This window comes from Pleurodeles waltl, chromosome 10 (genome assembly GCF_031143425.1).
Source record: "Pleurodeles waltl isolate 20211129_DDA chromosome 10, aPleWal1.hap1.20221129, whole genome shotgun sequence".
Classification (NCBI taxonomy): domain Eukaryota; kingdom Metazoa; phylum Chordata; class Amphibia; order Caudata; family Salamandridae; genus Pleurodeles; species Pleurodeles waltl.
Window position 1 is genome coordinate 960,114,138 of NC_090449.1, and position 20,318 is coordinate 960,134,455.

At 48.8% G+C, this 20,318-nt stretch overlaps 1 protein-coding gene across 8 annotated transcripts in view; it reads right to left on the bottom strand.

Annotated features, from left to right (window-relative positions):
• The window catches only part of NEBL (nebulette), a 743,048-nt gene that overhangs the window by 288,540 nt on the left and 434,190 nt on the right, over window positions 1-20,318 (bottom strand). For 5 of the 8 annotated variants that reach the window (XM_069211783.1, XM_069211782.1, XM_069211780.1 and 2 more), the window contains one exon: window positions 1,292-1,387. The exons of the other annotated variants lie outside the window; for them this stretch is intronic. In XM_069211783.1, the coding sequence (XP_069067884.1) occupies window positions 1,292-1,387 (96 nt within the window). Of the gene's footprint in view, window positions 1-1,291; window positions 1,388-20,318 lie in introns of those variants that run through there. 8 annotated transcript variants of the gene reach the window in all.

Below are 20,318 nucleotides of genomic sequence, written 5' to 3' on the forward strand. Positions count from 1 at the left end.
GTACACTTTTGGCCGTTACGGTCTTGATTTGTTCAGATAAATAACCTTTATTTTTCTAATCAAGTGTTAAGTCATTTTTGTGATGTTTCACTGTGTTACTGCCTGAGTTATTAGACCTGCCTGCTCTGTGCCAAGCTACCGGAGGGTGATCACATGGTGTTTTAGATTGTGTTTTGGCTAAAATTGAGTTCCCTACTTGGCCAGGGTGTATACCTCCTCAAACTAGAGACTGCAATTTCTAACATGGCCTAATGAGGCTCTGGGGCCTGAATGATGCAAGCAGTTAGGGAGCTCTCCCTTGGGAACCTTGGAAGATGCTGAGAAAGGTTCTGGGCTCTGGAGAAGTTCCAGGGGCCCAGATAGGACCTGTGTGAGGAGGGAGGGCAACGAAAATCAGGCTCCTCAAAAATTGCAAAACACAGAGGCCAGGAGGCCTGAGAGAGATCACTCCTGGCAGTTAGAGCATGCTGCAATAATCACAATTCAACTTTTCTTGTGCAGTTAATCATTGCAGGTATTAATGAATGTCAATATAAGTTGTTTTAACTGTGTTGTATTGGCTCATCATGACACATTTCTGCTTTTATTATTGTGGTGACACCTTCATAAAGCCAGTATGGCTGTCTTTTGATAGCTAAAGCCCATAATATTGTGTCTAGTGTTTGTATGGATTATCGTGGTTTTAGGGATTAAGGCTTGCTGTATGGAGTATGTCACCATAGCTATTTTCACCTGCTGTTATGTATATTTTGGTAAATGAATGCTGAGTAGTATTCAGTAGTGTGAGCACCGTGGACCTTAAAGCAAAACATGGTGATGTTTACCTCTAGGTTGACATCTCCCTTTAGATAAGGTGCAATAAAGCTGGTGATATTTTCCCAACCAATAGTGAGGGCTCATAAAGCCATGCTCCTCCACTCGGTATAATTTCAACCCGACATTCCATAATGATAGGCAGGTATGAAGCAGGCAGCAGAAGGGGACATTAAATAACTCAATGGGACAGAGAAGCATTACTTTGGCTAATGCCCCTCCACTCAATAAGATTTACCTTGTTGGATGCATTGTTATCCTATCAGTAAGACTGCAAAGTCTGTGCTATACGATCCAAAGTCTGTGTGGGGCAAAGCCAGAATCCTTCCTCTGGACAGTAAAAACGTAAGCACATTTGGGATTCAGAAGTGAAAGGCTGATGTCTTGTGGTGCCCCAGCCACATTACAAACATAAAGTCCACATGGTCATGTACGCTATGGTGAAAATCAAAATACAAAAATTACTTCCTTTACTCACCTCTGAAATAGCATCCGAAACATTTTTCACATGTAGGGTGTCCGGTACAAAGAGGCACTTGCCTTTTGTTTTTTCATACTGTTCTTTGTAACTTATCTGAAGAGGAAATATAATGGAAATAATACTGAAACACACACTGTATCTATTAGCAAGATTTGTTTTCAGAATTATTTATAACTTTGAATGCAAAATATAAGCATTTGGTTCAGAAACATTAGACGTAGCATTTTAATTATTCTAAATTGTATAAATGGATTTCTTATTAAAAACAAGAATTGATTAGATATTATCAATACAGTTCAATGTATAACCAAAGGCATTTTACCATTAAATAGCAGAATATACAGCTAAACGTAATATTATGGGGCTACTGGTCAGAATAGCCCTTGTCTTTTTTTGGCAAAACATGTGTTAGCCACAATAAAATTTATGAAAGGCAATGGTCGGGAGAGGTGGCTGTAGAGCCGAGAAGTGAGAAAAGGATACCCTACATTGATTATTTTTTTGCAGGACAAGCTGACATCTTCATTCTGACTCTTACAAGATGCTGGTTTGTCCAGTGGACATTACCAGAGGTTCCCAATCTACGACGGATTTCATTTATTCCTGTGATGTCAGTTCATACTTGATACATATATATAAAAGAGACATTCACAAGTTGAAAATGCGTTACAAAGTATTTGTTCCCTGCTTTTCTTGCACTGCTCACTACTAACAATATAAAGGTTGAATTTATCCACATTCACAATTGTTGGAGTGTAAACATTATTATTGAAAATTGTGTCATTAGGCAATAATGTGAAGTAACGTGTATTAAAAGGCCTAACTGAAAAACATGTGTTTTAGGAAATGTGATCACGCTGGTGTCAGCCACAATTAAGTTTGACATGAAGTTAAATAATGACTAATGAAAATATATTTTGTTTAATCATAATTAAATGTACTGAAAAAAGTTGATTATTAATATGTACTGAAAGATTTATGGTTTACATTTTAAATCAAATGTTTTATTCTCCATGCTTAGCATTAATTTAAAGGACTCACATAGTAATTTTCCACAAGCATGATGTTTAAAATATTTTGCTAGCTCTGCAGAATAATGTTTCTTCAAAGATCCTGTGTGACTCACACAGTGGAAATTTCTGTCCTTCTCTTCCCGTTGGTATTGCATCTATCCTTGAGAGAAATACTGCAATTTTAACAATAAGCCTCAGTGCTCAAAGTCATGTTTTCATGTTGCATATTTGTCCTGCTCGAGTTCATCTTTTTTGGCAGAAGCACATGTAATGTTTCTACATACTTTTAAATGTAATTTTTGTATGGAATCTGATGTCCGGAGAAGAGAGAGGAGTGACAGCGTAATCCAATCCTGGGTGAAAAAAAAAAATGAGAAGAGATTCATCTGAGAAGCAGATGAGGTTTATTAGCTGCAACCTAAATCACCCTATAGTCATGTCCAATAGAAGCTTAGAAAGTACCTTTTGAGACTTCAATATAGCAATGTTTTAAGTGAAATAAGTTAGTTATTCTTTTTCTGAGTTTCTGTTCAGATGTTGTTTAGTTCTTGCACATGATTCTAACAGTTCAGTTATATTAGGCCCAACTTTACTGAACTATTTCCTTTTCATGTCCTGATGCTGACTAATGAAGAGAACAGGAGAGTTCTAAGTCTTTTGTGTCCTTGAAACTTATGCAACAGGAGGCAAGCCAGCAAGTCCTTGTAGTCACTCTGGGCCAAGTGGTGCAGATCCAGCCCTTTTCATCCAGGCAGGGAGCAGGCAAATGGACAGTTCAGCAAGCCAAGCGCACAGCAAAGGAGACACCAGTCCAGCAGAGAAACAGTTATTTCAGAAAAGCGGGTTTTCTCCCTTGCAGAGTAGTCACAGGTCCAGGAGTGTACTGAGTTGGCAGTGTCAGGGGCCCAGTACGTATACCCAGTTGTGCCTTTGAAGTGGGGACTTAAAAAAAAAAGGATTGAAGTGTACAAGGTCCCAGCTCTTCCTGCCCTGGCTCAAGACTCACTACAAGGGGACAGGCATTGACATTTTCAGGTGCAAGTTTCAGCTCCTCCCTACCATTCATCCCAGGAAGACCCATCAACCTGGCGATGGACCACCAGGAAGTTAATGGCCCGTCAGGCACACCTAAGCTCCCTTTGTGTGTGGATGTATAGAGGGAATGCACAAAATCAGTCTGTCACCCCACCCCAGATGTGTATTGGAGGCAGGCAGCAGGCACCAAATAGTTAACGTAAGTGTTGGCCTTTTTGCCTTACGCAGGGTCATCCCCAGTCTTTTTGCCTCCTTCCTCCTGGCTTTTCTGACCTCTCGCTGTTGGCTCTAGGGCTCTGAGCACTTTATCACTGCTGACCAGTGCTAAAGTGCAGGTGCTCTCCCATCTAAAGTTGGTATGATTGGCTCATACCTAATTGGCATATTTAATTTACCTATAAGTCCCTTGTACAGTGGTATCTCGATACCCAGGGCCTGTAAATTAAATACTACTAGTGGGCCTGCAGCGCTGCTTGCGCCACCCACTGAAGTAGACTTTCAAACCTGTCTCAGGCCTGCTAGCACAAGGCCTGTGTGCGCAGTTTTCTGCCACAGGGACCTGGCATCTAAATTTACTTGCCAGGCCCAGAACTCCCCTTTTACTACACGTAAGTCACCCCTAAGGTATGCCCTAGCTAGCCCTATGGGCAGGGTGCCATGTATGTAGAAAGGCAGGACATGTGCCATATTACATGGCCTGTCCTGGTAGTGACAAACAGCCTAACTTGGTGTCTCACTGCTGTGAGTGCTGCTTTCTCATAGGATTGCATTAGAAATGCCCTGCCTTATGTGTAAGGGGTATTGTCTGATTTATGAGGCGTAGCGTAGGCGTGTTTGGTATGGTTGTGATGGTGATAATAAATGTTGCTTACTGGTGTGAGTGTATTTTTTGTTACTATCACAGAAATGCCACTTCTAGAAAGTGTGCATTTATCTGTGCTTATGACTCTGGTGTTTTGCAGCCTGACTCCAATCCACGTCTGGGCAGAGTGACAGTTGGGGCTTTCTGCATACTTTTCAGACAGCCTGTACACAGGGAGGGTGGAGGTGTCACAGAGGTGCATCTGCATACTGAATAGTCTTCCTGGGCTGAGAGAAGGGAGAGGTGGGGCACACCTGCATTTGTAAAGACTGTGCCCTGGCCTCACACAATAGGGTCGTTAACCCCCCACTGATGTTTGGAGCCTGTGCTGAAAGGAGAGAGGGGGCACTCCCAGAACCAGTTGTAACTGGCTGGAACCTCCTCTCCCTACCATTGTAAAACACTGTAAGAACTGACTATAAGTACAGGGGAATTTTCCCCACAATTGGGAGACTCTTGGAATCATCTTGGAACTGGACACCAAAGGCTGAAAGGACTCACCAGGAACTGCCATGGACTGCTGCTGCTGTGCTGACCTGTGACCTGCCTGGTCACTGTGAAGGACTTGCCACTTGCTGCCTTTCCCTTGTGCTGGCCTGTAGCTGGGCCCTCCATATGAGGACCTTGTCTTAAGATTCTGCTCCCCAGGGGCAGGGTGCTGCTGCCCCTGACCCCTGCATCCATTTCTTCACGAGGGGTGCTTCTCCGTGGTTGCGGCTGCCATAGCGCTGATTGCAGCACGCTTATGGAGCCTTGGGAGCTCGTAGGCTCCTTGCTGCATTGTGCCCCTTTAAACAAAATCGCCGCAGTGGCCCGGGAAGCTGGAAGAACAGTTGCACACCGCATCGGGTGCAGGCGAGTGTCTGCTCGGGCCCCAGGAGGGGTCTGATCTTCTTGTGGCTTCACGGCAGGACCAGGGGAAGGCGCGGGGTGTGCCCCCTTCCCCCTGGCCTTTGCGTTAGGAGCAGGACGCTCCTTTTCTGCTGTTAGGCAAAACGGGCATTATTATGCCCCCCCCCTTGGCGGAAGGGCCAGTGGAGGCCCGGGGGGCCCCCAGAGATCGCGGGTCCCCAGAGGGGCCTGTCATTAAACCGGAAGGGGGGTGTGGTGCCCTCTTCCTGCCCTAAGTTGCTTTTGATGGCTTTGGCTCCCCTCGTGAGGGACGGTTGAGGCCCTGGGGGGCCCCCAGTAATCACGGTCCCCGGAGGGGCCTGTCTATAAAAGAGAGGAGGTGCATGTCGCCCTCCTCTGACACCAGAGTATAAGTCAGGCCCCCGTTTTGCGCATAGGAGCGCAGGGGGCCCCATTGTTTGCCTTCTAGGCACTGGAGGTGCCTTCATCCAACCAGGTACTGTTTAAAGGACCAATATAGTTGCAATCCAAAGTTCTTTCTACAGACTTTTGTTTGATTCATATATTACCTACATGCGTTTGATGTTTTTACATATGTGTATGCAAATGTTCCTTATATGGACATGCTTGCTAATATGTTTTTCTAACTTGCCATATGGTTTCTAATGTTCCTACTATGGGCATTTTATGATATTCTTATGACAAGTGCTGTGATGTAATAACGTGTTTTCCTGACTACTGCTTATGTTGCAGAATACTGAGTAACCTGTATGTTATGTGTGACTACTGCTAGTTTGCAGAGTAACTAATGTGTAAGGTTCTGACAACTGCTAAGGTAGCAGGATAGTACTGATATGTGATGTTTGGTCTGATAATTACATTGTGTACAATACAGTATATTTTCATATAATCTGGTGTTGTGTTTCCTTTGTGGTGGGGGTATTGCGTCACAGGTGTTGTGTGTGTTGTGCAAACGCTTTACACATTGCCTCCGGGTTAAGCCTGACTGCTCGTGCCAAGCTACCAAGGGGGTGAGCAAGGGTTATCTTGGACGTGTAACTCCCTTGCCCTGACCAGAGTGGGTAAGTTCTGCCTGGCTGAGATACATACCCTAGCCAACCAGAAACCTCATTTCTAACATTGGTTGTCAGCGGTGAGGAAAGGACTTGCGCTTGCACAATACCATTGTGACTCATTATTTCACTACAAGGATTGCGTTTAGACCATCACATGTTTGGCTTCTCTTAACTTTCTCTCGTTGGTAATTTTTCCTGTTTTCAGTTCTCACGCTTGGGTTTTGTGGTTGTCGAAGTAGAGTTATTTGTACCTTTTCAAGATGGGGCTTACCTTTGATTTAGAGGACCTGCCGTTTTACACGCAGGAGGAATTAGAGGGGTTCTGTAGAGAGAGAGGGCTGCCTGTAGAAAGGGACCTCAGGAGATCTCTGAATTTCTTTGAAAGGTTTGTGACATATACCCAGGGAGGGAGTGTGCTTAGGGAGTACCCAGAGGATCCTGAGTGTAGGGAGGGTTCCCAATGGGAGGGCTCCCAGAACTCATCCCTAGAGAGTGGTAGAGGGACTGATCAGGAGGGTGAGAATGACCCTTTGGGGACGCCAGTTGACAGGGAAGGCCCCAGTGATAGGGAGTCCCTTGCTGGGTCCAGTGTAAGAAGCAGGGCTACCTCTCATTCCTTGACGCCTGATGAGCTAAAAAATAGGCGGGAAGAGCAGGACCTGAAGTTACAGTTAGAGCGCCTAGCTGTTGAGGAGAGAAGGGCTGAGTTAGAGAAGGCCTTAGTACAGGAGAGGATGGCAGAGGCGGAGAGGGCCTTTGCCAGAGAAAGACTCGCTCTAGAGCGCAGTCTGAAGGTTCTGGACTCACCAGCGCTGCAGGTGGAGTCCAGTGGTGGCAGCAATGTAGAGTGCTGTAGCAAAGATGTTCCTCACATACCCATAGATCTGGTACGTAGGTTCCAAGAGGGGGGTGACATAAGTTAGTGGTTAAAGGAATATGAGAGGGCTCTGGTAGAGCACAGGATCCCTGAGAAGGATTGGGGAACTGGCCTAGGGAGCTTTATTCCCGAGGAGGGGAGGGATGCCCTACTGACTCTAGAAGAGAGTGACAGGGAGGGGTACTCTGCTGTGAAGAATGCACTGATTGTGAAAAATGGTTTTTCCCCTGAGGAATACAGAAAAAGGTTTAGGGGTGGTAAGAAATTGTCCCACCAGTCTTGGGAGGAGTTTGTGGAGGATTGCTGCATTGCACTAGATGGATGGGTGAAGGGTAGCACAGTAAACTATTTTGAAGGGCTGTTTAATCTGATTGTCAGAGAGCACCTGCTTCGTTGTTGTTTTTCAGAGCTACGCCAACACTTGTCAGTGTGTGAGCTCTCTGACCCCAGGGAGCTTGCAAAGGAGGCAGACTTCTGGTTGCGTACTAGAGGGTCTGGTGTGGCATTAGGGGGGTGTTCCTAATGAGAGTGGTCTAGGTGTTTCCCAACCAGGTGTGGTGGCAAAGGCTTGTGTCCCAGGTAGGTCCCAGTGTATTGGGGCGGGTAAGGCACCCCATGTCCAGTCTCAGATGAGAGGGAATGGGGTTGGGCTGAGGCCCAGGGTACCCGAGCTCCAGTCCCAGGTCCTGGAGGGTTCCATGAGTGAACGCCAGGAGGTGAGCCTAGCCTGTGCCGTAGGGCCAGCTGTTCAGAAGGATCCAATTTTGTCATTATGACTTGGGCCGGTGGCTGGTGATAGCGTTCCGCCGGTCCTGGTGTCTGGTAGTCTCGCTCTACGGCGGAGGAGGAGGAAATCCAGGCATAGGGTGAGAGGGGGCTACGGGCCCCAGTGGAGAACCTGGAGGGTCAGGGGTCAGCTCTGAGAGCAGAGCCCCCCAGGAATGACCTTGGTGAGACCATTTCTGGGCTGGGGGGATCCAGACTCTGTCAGATGGGCAGAGGTCAGGAGACCTGCGCCAGCCAGACTCTTGTGTGGCCCTTGGGGAAGTCCTGGTGTGCCCCCCAGGAAGTCCTGGTGCGCCAGGCAATGATTCAACCGCAGGGTGGTGACTCTGGGTTGGATGATCAGGTTCAGGGGGTAAACTCTGACCTGATGGGGAGTAGGTGTGCTCCCAAGGAAGTCCTGGTGCGCCAGGCAGTGGTTCAACCGCAGGGTAGTGACTCTGGGTTGGATTGCCAGATTCAGGGAGTAAGCTCTGATCTGGTAGGGGGTAGGCGTGCTCCCAAGGAAGTCCTGGTTCGCTGGGCAATGGTCCAGTCTAAGGGTGTCGTCCCTGGACTAGATAGACAGGTTCAGGGGGTAAACTCTGACCTGGTTGGGGAGGCGGTTAGTGTGCTCACCTCCCCGTGTGAAACTTCTGCTGGCTTCTCCCGAGGTGGGGAGACGCAGGACGCTGGAAGTGGGGTTCAGGGAGGGGGAAGCCCACCCCGGACCCCGGTGCAACCCAAGGGTGTCGTCCCTAGGTTGAGTGGTCAGTCGCCAGGTAGTGATCCTGGGCTGGCGAGAGAGTTGTGCAGGGCTGCTGTAACAAGCACCCTGGCAAGTGTGGATTCTGGTGATACCCCTCCTAGGAGAGGAGGGCGGGATCCTAGACGGAGGGGTAGAGGGAGGAGAGCCTTGCCTCTAGCCCCTGTAGAGCCTATGGGTGCGGACCCTAGGTTGGTGGATCAGTGGCAGGGTAGAGCCCCTGAACTGAATGGAAGTGGAGTGGAGACAGATTGCTTTGCACCTGGGGCTACCGCCCCCCACTCGTTATGGTTTCAGAGACCAGAGGCTCCTAGATGGCCTGGGGCCTGGTTCTGGCCATTGGCAGCTAGAGAACCCCTGTGGGTTGGTCTAGGCTGCCTGGGAAGCATTGACAGAGAGATCCAAGTGGAGTCAGGAAGGCGTAGAACTGGAACATGCCCCTGCTGTTGTGGGCCTGGGTCCTTGTTCTATCACCCCAATCAGGGAAGTACATCAAGGTATTGATTGTTCTCCCCTGGATTTTGGCTGGTAGGGGGTTGTGTTGGACTTTTTGCCTTACGCAGGGTCATCCCCAGTCTTTTTGCCTCCTTCCTCTTGGCTTTTCTGACCTCTCGCTGTTGGCTCTAGGACTCTGAGCACTTTATCACTGCTGACCAGTGCTAAAGTGCAGGTGCTCTCCCATCTAAAGTTGGTATGATTGGCTTATACCTAATTGGCATATTTAATTTACCTATAAGTCCCCTGTACAGTGGTATCTCTATACCCAGGGCCTGTAAATTAAATACTACTAGTGGGCCTGCAGCGCTGCTTGCGCCACCCACTGAAGTAGACTTTCAAACCTGTCTCAGGCCTGCTAGCGCAGGGCCTGTGTGCGCAGTTTTCTGCCACAGGGACCTGGCATCTAAACTTACTTGCCAGGCCCAGAATTCCCCTTTTACTACATGTAAGTCACCCCTAAGGTACACCCTAGCTAGCCCTATGGGCAGGGTGCCATGTATGTAGAAAGGCAGGACATGTGCCATATTGCATGGCCTGTCCTGGTAGTGAGAAACAGCCTAACTTGGTGTCTCACTGCTGTGAGTGCTGCCTTCTCATAGGATTGCATTAGAAATGCCCTGCCTTATGTGTAAGGGGTATTGTCTGATTTATGAGGGGTAGTGTAGGCGTGTTTGGTATGGTTGTGATGGTGATAATAAATGCTGCTTACTGGTGTGGGTGTATTTTTTATTAATATCACAGAAATGCCACTTCTAGAAAGTGCACATTTATCTGTGCTTATGACTCTGGTGTTTTGCAGCTTGACCCCAATCCACGTCTGGGCAGTGTGACAGTTGGGGCTTTGTGCATACTTTTCAGACAGCCTGTACACAGGGAGGGTGGAGGTTTCACAGAGGTGCATCTGCATACTGAATAGTCTTCCTGGGCTGAGAGAAGGGAGAGGTGGGGCACACCTGCATTTGTAAAGACTGTGCCCTGGCCTCACACAATAGGGTCGTTAACCCCCCACTGATGTTTGGAGCCTGTGCTGAAAGGAGAGAGGGGGCACTCCCAGAACCAGTTGTAACTGGCTGGAACCTCCTCTCCCTACCATTGTAAAACACTGTAAGAACTGACTATAAGTACAGGGGAATTTTCCCCACAATTGGGAGACTCTTGGAATCATCTTGGAACTGGACACCAAAGGCTGAAAGGACTCACCAGGAACTGCCATGGACTGCTGCTGCTGTGCTGACCTGTGACCTGCCTGGTCACTGTGAAGGACTTGCCACTTGCTGCCTTTCCCTTGTGCTGGCCTGTAGCTGGGCCCTCCATATGAGGACCTTGTCTTAAGATTCTGCTCCCCAGGGGCAGGGTGCTGCTGCCCCTGACCCCTGCATCCATTTCTTCACGAGGGGTGCTTCTCCGTGGTTGCGGCTGCCATAGCGCTGATTGCAGCACGCTTATGGAGCCTTGGGAGCTCGTAGGCTCCTTGCTGCATTGTGCCCCTTTAAACAAAATCGCCGCAGTGGCCCGGGAAGCTGGAAGAACACTTGCGCACTGAATCGGGTGCAGGCGAGTGTCTGCTCGGGCCCCAGGAGGGGTCTGATCTTCTTGTGGCTTCACGGCAGGACCAGGGGAAGGCACGGGGAGTGCCCCCTTCCCCTTGGCCTCTGCGTTAGGAGCAGGACGCTCCTTTTCTGCTGTTAGGTAAAACGGGCATTATTGTGGGCCCCCCCCTTGGTGGAAGGGCCAGTGGAGGCCCGGGGGGCCCCCAGAGATCGCGGGTCCCTGTAGGGGCCTGTCGATAAACCGGAGGGGGGGTGTGGTGCCCCCCTCCTGCCCTAAGTTGTTTTCTGACACCAGAGTATAAGGGAGGACCCCGTTTTGCGCATAGGAGCGCCGGGGGCCCCATTGTTCGCCTTCTAGGCACTGGAGGTGCCTTCATCCAACCAGGTACTGTTTAAAGGACCAATATAGTTGCAATCCAAAGTTCTTTCTACAGACTTTTATTTGATTCATATATTACCTACCTGCGTTTGATGTTTTTACATATGTGTATGCAAATGTTCCTTTTATGGACATGCTTGCTGATATGTTTTTCTAACTTGCCATATGTTTTCTAATGTTCCTACTATGGGCATTTTATGATATTCTTATGACAAGTGCTGTGATGTAATAACGTGTTTTCCTGACTACTGCTTATGTTGCAGAATACTGAGTAACCTGTGTGTTATGTATGACTACTGCTAGTTTGCAGAGTAACTAATGTGTAACGTTCTGACAACTGCTAAGGTAGCAGGATAGTACTGATATGTGATGTTTGGTCTGATAATTACGTTGTGTACAATACAGTTTATTTTCATATAATCTGGTGTTGTGTTTCCTTTGTGGTGGGGATATTGCGTCACAGGTGTTGTGTGTGTTGTGCAAACGCTTTACACATTGCCTCCGGGTTAAGCATGACTACTCGTGCCAAGCTACCAAGGGGGTGAGCAGGGGTTATTATGGACGTGTAACTCCCTTGCCCTGACTAGAGTGGGTAAGTTCTGCCTGGCTGAGATGCATACCCTAGCCAACCAGAAACCCCATTTCTAACATTGGTTGTCAGCGGTGAGGATAGGACTTGTGCTTGCACAATACCATTGTGACTCATTATTTCACTACAAGGACTGCGTTTAGACCATCACATATTTGGCTTCTCTTAACATTCCCTCTTTGGTCATTTTTCCTGTTTTCAGTTCTCACGCTTGGGTATTGTGGTTGTCACAGTTGAGTTATTTGTATCTTTTCAAGATGGGGCTTACCTTTGATTTAGAGGACGTGCCGTTTTACACGCAGGAGGAATTAGAGGGGTTCTGTAGAGAGAGAGGGCTGCCTGTAGAAGGGGACCTCAGGAGATCTCTGAATTTCTTTGAAAGGTTTGTGACATATACCCAGGGAGGGAGTGCGCTTAGGGAGTACCCAGAGGATCCTGAGTGTAGCGAGGGTTCCCAATGGGGGGGCTCCCAGAACTCATCCCTAGAGAGTGGTAGAGGGACTGATCAGGAGGGTGAGAATGACCCTTTGGGGACGCCAGTTGACAGGGAAGGCCCCAGTGATAGGGAGTCCCTTGCTGGGTCCAGTGTAAGAAGCAGGGCTACCTCTCATTCCTTGACGCCTGATGAGCTAAAAAATAGGCGGGCAGAGCGGGACCTGAAGTTACAGTTAGTGCGTCTAGCTGTTGAGGAGAGAAGGGCTGAGTTAGAGAAGGCCTTTGTACAGGAGAGGATGGCAGAGGCGGAGTGGGCCTTTGTCAGAAAAAGACTCGCTCTAGAGCGCAGTCTGAAGGTTCTGGACTCACAAGTGCTGCAGGTGGAGTCCAGTGGTGGCAGCAATGTAGAGTGCTGTAGCAAAGATGTTCCTCACATACCCATAGATCTGGTACCTAGGTTCCAAGAGGGGGGTGACATACATCAGTGGTTAAAGGAATATGAGAGAGCTCTGGAAGAGCACAGGATCCCTGAGAAGGATTGGGGAACTGGCCTAGGGAGCTTTATTCCTGGGGAGGGGAGGGATGCCCTACTGACTCTAGAAGAGAGTGACAGGGAGGGGTACTCCGCTGTGAAGAATGCACTGATTGTGAAGTATGGTTTTTCCCCAGAGGAATTCAGAAAAAGGTTTAGGGGTGGTAAGAAACTGTCCCACCAGTCTTGGGAGGAGTTTGTGGAGAATTGCTGCATTGCACTAGATGGATGGGTGAAGGGTAGCACAGTAAACAATTTTGAAGGGCTGTTTAATCTGATTGTCAGAGAGCACCTGCTTCGTTGTTGTTTTTCAGAGTTACGCCAACACTTGTCAGTGTGTGAGCTCTCTGACCGCAGGGAGCTTGCAAATGAGGCAGACTTCTGGTTGCGTACTAGAGGGTCTGGTGTGGCATTAGGGGGTGTTCCTAATGAGAGTGGTCTAGGTGTTTCCCAACCAGGTGTGGTGGGAAAGTCTTGTGTCCCAGGTAGGTCCCAGTGTATTGGGGCGGGTAAGGCACCCCATGTCCAGTCTCAGATGAGAGAGAATGGGGTTGGGCTGAGGCCCAGGGTACCCGAGGTCCAGTCCCAGGTCCTGGAGGGTTCCATGAGTGAACGCCAGGAGGTGAGCCTAACCTGTGCCGTAGGGCCAGCTGTTCAGAAGGATCCAATTTTGTAATTAGGACTTGGGCCGGTGGCTGGTGATAGCGTTCCGCCGGTCCTGGTGTCTGGTAGTCTCGCTCTACAGCGGAGGAGGCGGAAATCCAGGCATAGTGTTGAGAGGGGGCTGCGGGCCCCAGTGGAGAACCTGGAGGGTCAGGGGTCAGCTCTGAGAGCAGAGCCCCCCAGAAATGACCTTGGTGAGACCATTTCTGGGCTGGGGGGATCCAGACTCTGTCAGATGGGCAGAGGTCAGGAGACCTGCGCCAGCCAGACTCTTGTATGGCCCTTGGGAAGGTGTTTCCCCAGTGGGGGGTAGGTGTGCCCCCCAGGAAGTCCTGGTGCGCCAGGCAATGATTCAACCACAGGGTGGTGACTCTGGGTTGGATGATCAGGTTCAGGGGGTAAACTCTGACCTGATGGGGAGTAGGTGTGCTCCCAAGGAAGTCCTGGTGCGCCAGGCAGTGGTTCAACCGCAGCGTAGTGACTCTGGGTTGGATTGCCAGATTCAGGGGGTAAGCTCTGATCTGGTAGGGGGTAGGTGTGCTCCCAAGGAAGTCCTGGTTCGCTGGGCAATGGTCCAGTCTAAGGGTGTCGTCCCTGGACTAGATAGACAGGTTCAGGGGGTAAACTCTAACCTGGTTGGGGAGGCGGTTAGTGTGCTCACCTCCCCGTGTGAAACTTCTGCTGGCTTCTCCCGAGGTGAGGAGACGCAGGACGCTGGAAGTGGGGTTCAGGGAGGGGAAAGCCCACCCCGGACCCCGGTGCAACCCAAGGGTGTCATCCCTAGGTTGAGTGGTCAGTCGCCAGGTAGTGATCCTGGGCTGGCGAGAGAGTTGTGCAGGGCTGCTGTACCAAGCACCCTGGCAAGTGTGGATTCTGGTGATACCCCACCTAGGAGAGGAGGGCAGGATCCTAGACGGAGGGGTAGAGGGAGGAGAGCTTCGCCTCTAGCCCCTGTAGAACCTATGGGTGCGGACCCTAGGTTGGTGGATCAGTGGCAGGGTAGAGCCCCTGAACTGATAGGAAGTGGAGTGGAGACAGGTTGCTTTGCACCTAGGGCTACCGCCCCCCACTCGTTATGGTTTCAGAGACCAGAGGCTCCTAGATGGCCTCTGGCCTGGTTCTGGCCATTGGCAGCTAGAGAACCCCTGTGGGTTGGTCTAGGCTGCCTGGGAAGCATTGACAGAGAGATCCAAGTGGAGTCAGGAAGGCGTAGAACTGGAACATGCCCCTGCTGTTGTGGGCCTGGGTCCTTGTTCTATCGCCCCAATCGGGGAAGTACATCAAGGTATTGATTGTTCTCCCCTGGAGTTTGGCTGGTAGGGGGTTGTGTTAGATTTTTTGCCTTACGCAGGGTCATCCCCAGTCTTTTTGCCTCCTTCCTCCTGTCTTTTCTGACCTCTCGCTGTTGGCTCTAGGACACTGAGCACTTTATCACTGCTGACCAGTGCTAAAGTGCAGGTGCTCTCCCATCTAAAGTTGGTATGATTGGCTTATACCTAATTGGCATATTTAATTTACCTATAAGTCCCTTGTACAGTGGTATCTCTATACCCAGGGCCTGTAAATTAAATACTACTAGTGGGCCTGCAGCGCTGCTTACTCCACCCACTGAAGTAGACTTTCAGACCTGTTTCAGGCCTGCTAGCGCAGGGCCTGTGTGCACAGTTTTCTGCCACAGGGACCTGGCATCTAAACTTACTTGCCAGGCCCAGAACTCCCCTTTTACTACATGCAAGTCACCCCTAAGGTACGCCCTAGCTACCCCTATGGGCAGGGTGCCATGTATGTAGAAAGGCAGGACATGTGCCATATTGCATGGCCTGTCCTGGTAGTGACAAACAGCCTAACTTGGTGTCTCACCGCTGTGAGTGCTGCCTTCTCATAGGATTGCATTAGAAATGCCCTGCCTTATGTGTAAGGGGTATTGTCTGATTTATGAGGGGAAGCGTAGGCGTGTTTGGTATGGTTGTGATGGTGATAATAAATGCTGCTTACTGGTGTGGGTGTATTTTTTATTAATATCACAGAAATGCCACTTCTAGAAAGTGCGCATTTATCTGTGCTTATGACTCTGGTGTTTTGCAGCTTGACTCCAATCCACGTCTGGGCAGAGTGACAGTTGGGGCTTTCTGCATACTTTTCAGACAGCCTGTACACAGGGAGGGTGGAGGTGTCACAGAGGTGCATCTGCATACTGAATAGTCTTCCTGGGCTGAGAGAAGGGAGAGGTGGGGCACACCTGCATTTGTAAAAACTGTGCCCTGGCCTCACACAATAGGGTCGTTAACCTCCCACTGATGTTTGGAGCCTGTGCTGAAAGGAGAGAGGGGGCACTGCCAGAACCAGTTGTAACTGGCTGGAACCTCCTCTTCCTACCATTGTAAAACACTGTAAGAACTGACTATAAGTGCAGGGGAATTTTCCCCACAATTGGGAGACTCTTGGAATCATCTTGGAACTGGACACCAAAGGCTGAAAGGACTCACCAGGAACCGCCATGGACTGCTGCTGCTGTGCGGACCTGTGACCTGCCCGGTCACTGTGAAGGAATTGCCACTTGCTGCCTTTCCCTTGTGCTGGCCTGTAGCTGGGCCCTCCACCTGAGGACCTTGTCGTAAGATTCTGCTCCCCAGGGGCAGGGTGCTATGGCCCCTGACCCCTGCATCCATTTCTTCACGAGGGGTGCTTCTCCGTGGTTGCGGCTGACATAGCGCTGATTGCAGCGCGCTTATGGAGCCTTGGGAGCTCGTAGGCTCCTTGCTGCATTGTGCCCCTTTAAATAAGATCACCGCAGCGGTCCGGGAAGCTGGAAAAACACTCGCGCACCGTGTCGGGTGCAGGCGAGTGTCTGCTCGGGCCCCAGGAGGGGTCTGATCTTCTTATGGCTTCACAGCAGGACCAGGGGAAGGCGCGGGGAGTGCCCCCTTCTCCCTGGCCTCTGCGTTAGGAGCAGGACGCTCCTTTTCTGCTGTTAGGCAAAACTGGCATTATTGTGGTCCCCCCCCTTGGTGGAAGGGCCAGTGGAGGCCCGGGGTCCACCAGAGATCGCGGGTCCCTGGAGGGGCCTGTCATTAAACCAAAGGGGGGGTGCGGTGCCCCCCTCCTGCCCTAAGTTGTTTTTGCTGGCTTTCGCCCCCCTCGTGACGGCAGGTTGAGGCCCTGGGGGGCCCCCAGTTATCATGGTCCCCAGAGGGGCCTGTCTATAAAAGAGAGGAGGTGCATGTCACCCTCCTCTGACCCCAGAGTATAAGGGAGGCCCCCCGTTTTGCGCATAGGAGCACCGGGGGCCCCATTGTTCGCCTTCTAGGCACTGGAGGTGCCTTCATCCAACCAGGTACTGTTTAAAGGACCAATATAGTTGCAATCCAAAGTTCTTTCTACAGACTTTTGTTTGATTCATATATTACCTACCTGCGTTTGATGTTTTTACATATGTGTATGCAAATGTTCCTTTTATGGACATTCTTGCTAATATGTTTTTCTAACTTGCCATATGTTTTCTAATGTTCCTAATATGGGCATTTTATGATATTCTAATGACAAGTGCTGTGATGTAATAACGTGTTTTCCTGACTACTGCTTATGTTGCAGAATACTGAGTAACTTGTGTGTTATGTGTGACTACTGCTAGTTTGCAGAGTAACTAATGTGTAACGTTCTGACAACTGCTAAGGTAGCAGGATAGTACTGATATGTGATGTTTGGTCTGATAATTACGTTGTGTACAATACAGTATATTTTCATATAATCTGGTGTTGTGTTTCCTTTGTGGTGGGGATATTGCGTCACAGGTGTTGTGTGTGTTGTGCAAACGCTTTACACATTGCCTCCGGGTTAAGCCTGACTGCTTGTGCAAAGCTACCAAGTGGGTGAGCAGGGGTTATCTTGGACGTGTAACTCCCTTGCCCTGACTAGAGTGGGTAAGTTCTGCCTGGCTGAGATGTATACCCTAGCCAACCAGAAACCCCATTTCTAACAGTAAGTAAACGCCAACTTTCTAAAAGTGGCATTTTCAGGGCTGCAATTTAAAATCCGACTTTACCCAAAATTGTAATTTGTAATTTTTAATTTTGAGACCAGAGGCACCTAACTTGACAAATTTATATACACTTATAAGATGTTAATCTCAATGTTATCCTATGGGGGAGACAGGCCTTGCATTAGTGAAAAACGAATTTGTGAGTGTAAAACTGTTGGAAAATGGGTTATTGATAGGGCAGGTAGGTACCTACACCTAGCAACAAGCCACAAACCTCCACAAAAGTACAGTTAGGTCTCAGTAAATTAATCCCAGCTCTACCCTTGGTAGCTTGGCATCGAGCGTCAAGGCTTAACTTAGGAGACAAAGTGTAAAGCATTCAAATATCACAAAACAGTAATTAAATAAAACACAGGAAACAGTTTAAAAATCCAAAACCAATTTATAAAAATAGCTTATATTTTTATCTTTAAAATGACACAAAAACGATTAAAATCGGTTCAGGGGAACCGGAGATATGAATTTTTAAAGTATTATTATTTTCTAGCGCATAGAAACAAAAAGCGCCAATCGGGTCATCTGGTTGCACCAGGACCGGACAAGGTCAAACTTTCAGGCCGACCGCGATGGAGCCCTGCTCGGATACAGGTCGCGGGAAGCCTCGGTTAAAAAGTTACCTTCTGACTTAGTCTTTATTTTGAAGTTTTTCTTCACCGGGACGAACCTGCCAGTTGGATCCGACCTCCTGGAGCCCTTGTCCGGATACGCGAAGTCGGTTTCCTCGGTGGTGATTTCTACCTTCGGACTTAGTCGTTTTTTCGAGATGAAAATCCTTCGACCGGGGTAAACCTGGATCTTGATCCGACGTCCGTGGAGCCCTTCTCGGATACGATGGCTGGAAGGTCCCGGTCAACTTTTTACGTTCGGACTTAGTCTTTTTTTCGGATGTTTTTCTTGACCGGGACGAACCACGAAGTCAGGCCGGGTCGCGGTTGAGGCAAGCCGGCTAGAATTTCCGCGTCGAGTCGGTCACTTTATGGAGCTTTTTTCTAAAATTTCTCCAATCTTTTCCAAACTTCTGGGGCTTCACCCAGATGTTCTTTTAAGGTTCTTTTGGGGTCCACAGCTCACCCCAAGGGTCCAGAAGTTCTGTGATGGTCCTTGGGAAGTGCGGACTTCAACTCCCAGAGTGCACCTGGCGCAAACTCCTTTTTGGCCACTGGGCAGTGGTCAGCTGGTCACTTTTTCAGGAGTTGGTGCAGGGGACTCTGGTTAGCAATTTTTCACCTGTAGCAAACAGGGAGTCCCTCCTTGAACCAGTGGAAGCCAGGCAAAGTCCTTCTTGTGGTGAAGCCCAAGTGTGCAGCTGGTGCAGTCTTTCTGAGTGCAGGGTCCAGGTGCAGGCCAGGGGTCCAGCAGGGCAGTCCTTCTTCTCCTTGTAGTTCTTTCGTCTTGAAATTTGGTGGGGATCTGAGGCGTGGGTGCAGGTCTGCCAGTTTTATCCTTGCTCCTGGGTGAAAAGCAGGGGGGCCCTGGTCCTCCAATCAGGGACAGGGTCGTCCCCCTGTGATGACCACTTCCTGGGAAGTGTGGCAAAAATCCATCCCAGAAGGCAATAGTCTCTAAAAATCCAAAATGGATGAATCTGATTTTTGGAGGAGAGATCTGGCTGAGCCCACCCACTGGTGTGGCTAAAAATCATAAACACACCCCTCTCCTGCCCTCTCCTAATCTAATCAAGGGGGCACCTAGCTGTCTGGGGTTGCAGGATGTGGGGGTGTTGCTGGGTGCTGCAAATGTCCTTCTCTGCCTTTGAAGACCAGTTTGGCAGCCCTCCCCCTTCCTGCCTCACCATCTGCTGAGGGGAGATTCTCTCCCCCAAGCACATTCCTTTGTGTGAAGTCTGGCCACTTCACACCTCATCAAGGCAGCCTGGCAGAAGCTGCTGCAGGCTGGCCAATCAGAGCACAGCAGCAAAAACAATGCAGAGCTGAAATTGGCAACTTTTTAGGTAAAGTCTAAACTTTTTACCTGAACAAGTTATATTAAATCCAACAACTGGAAGTTGTGGGATTTATTACAACAATTAATTTGATACCAAATTCTTGGTATGTAACATTTAAGGAGACTTTAAAATTTAAAATAAAGTCTGCCCATTCTAGCCTATGAAGGCCATTTACTTCAATGAGGGAAAAACGAATTTGGCTGTTTTTACCTCACCAGGGCTTATAAATCTATTTTTATAAAGTCCCTGCTTATAGTTACATGGCACCCAGCCCTAGGGGCACATAGGGCACACCTTAGGGGTGACTTATGTGTAAAAATAAGGTAGTTGAAGACTTTGGAAGTACCTTTAATTCCAAAGTCTAGTTTGCATATAACTTTAATTTAAAAGCAGCCAGCAAGGCAGGCTTGCTTTTAAAATGACACTGGGCACCTCAGCAATGCACCTAGGTGTGCACCACCTATGCTGTGGTCCCTAAACCTACATGCCCTACCATATACTAGGGACTTATAGGTAGGTTAACTTAGCCAATTATAATTAGCCTAATTTGCATATCCATTTTACACAGAGCACAGGCCCTGGGACTGGTTAGCAGTACCCAGGGCACCTTTAAAGTCAGGAAAACACCAGCAAAAAGTGGAAAATGGGGGCAAAAAGTTATGGGGCCTCTGCAATCAGCCCTGTTTTCTCACAAAAACTTAAAAGTATATGTCCTACTTTTCAAATACTCTGCTCTCTGCCCACAGACTGCCCAGGGGTGCCTTAGGGGTAACTTATATGTATTGAAAATGAAGGTTTAGGCCTGGCAAGAGGTTTAACCTTTCAGGTTGATATGGCAGTTTACAACTGCTCAGACAGACCTGAGATATGATTAACGGACTACTGAAGTGGGTGGCACAACTAGTGCTGCAGGCCCACTAGAAGTATTAAATGTACAGTATGTGCACTTTACTAGGGACTTATAAGTAAATTAAATATGCCAATGGGTTATGATCCAATAATACCATGTTTAGAGGAGAGATCACATGCACTTTAGCACTGGTTAGCAGTGGTAAAGTGCTCAGAATCCTAAAGCCAACAAAGACGATAATAGAAAATGAGAAAGAGGAAGGCAAAAAGTTTGTAGTGACCTTTCAGAAAGGGCCAGTTTC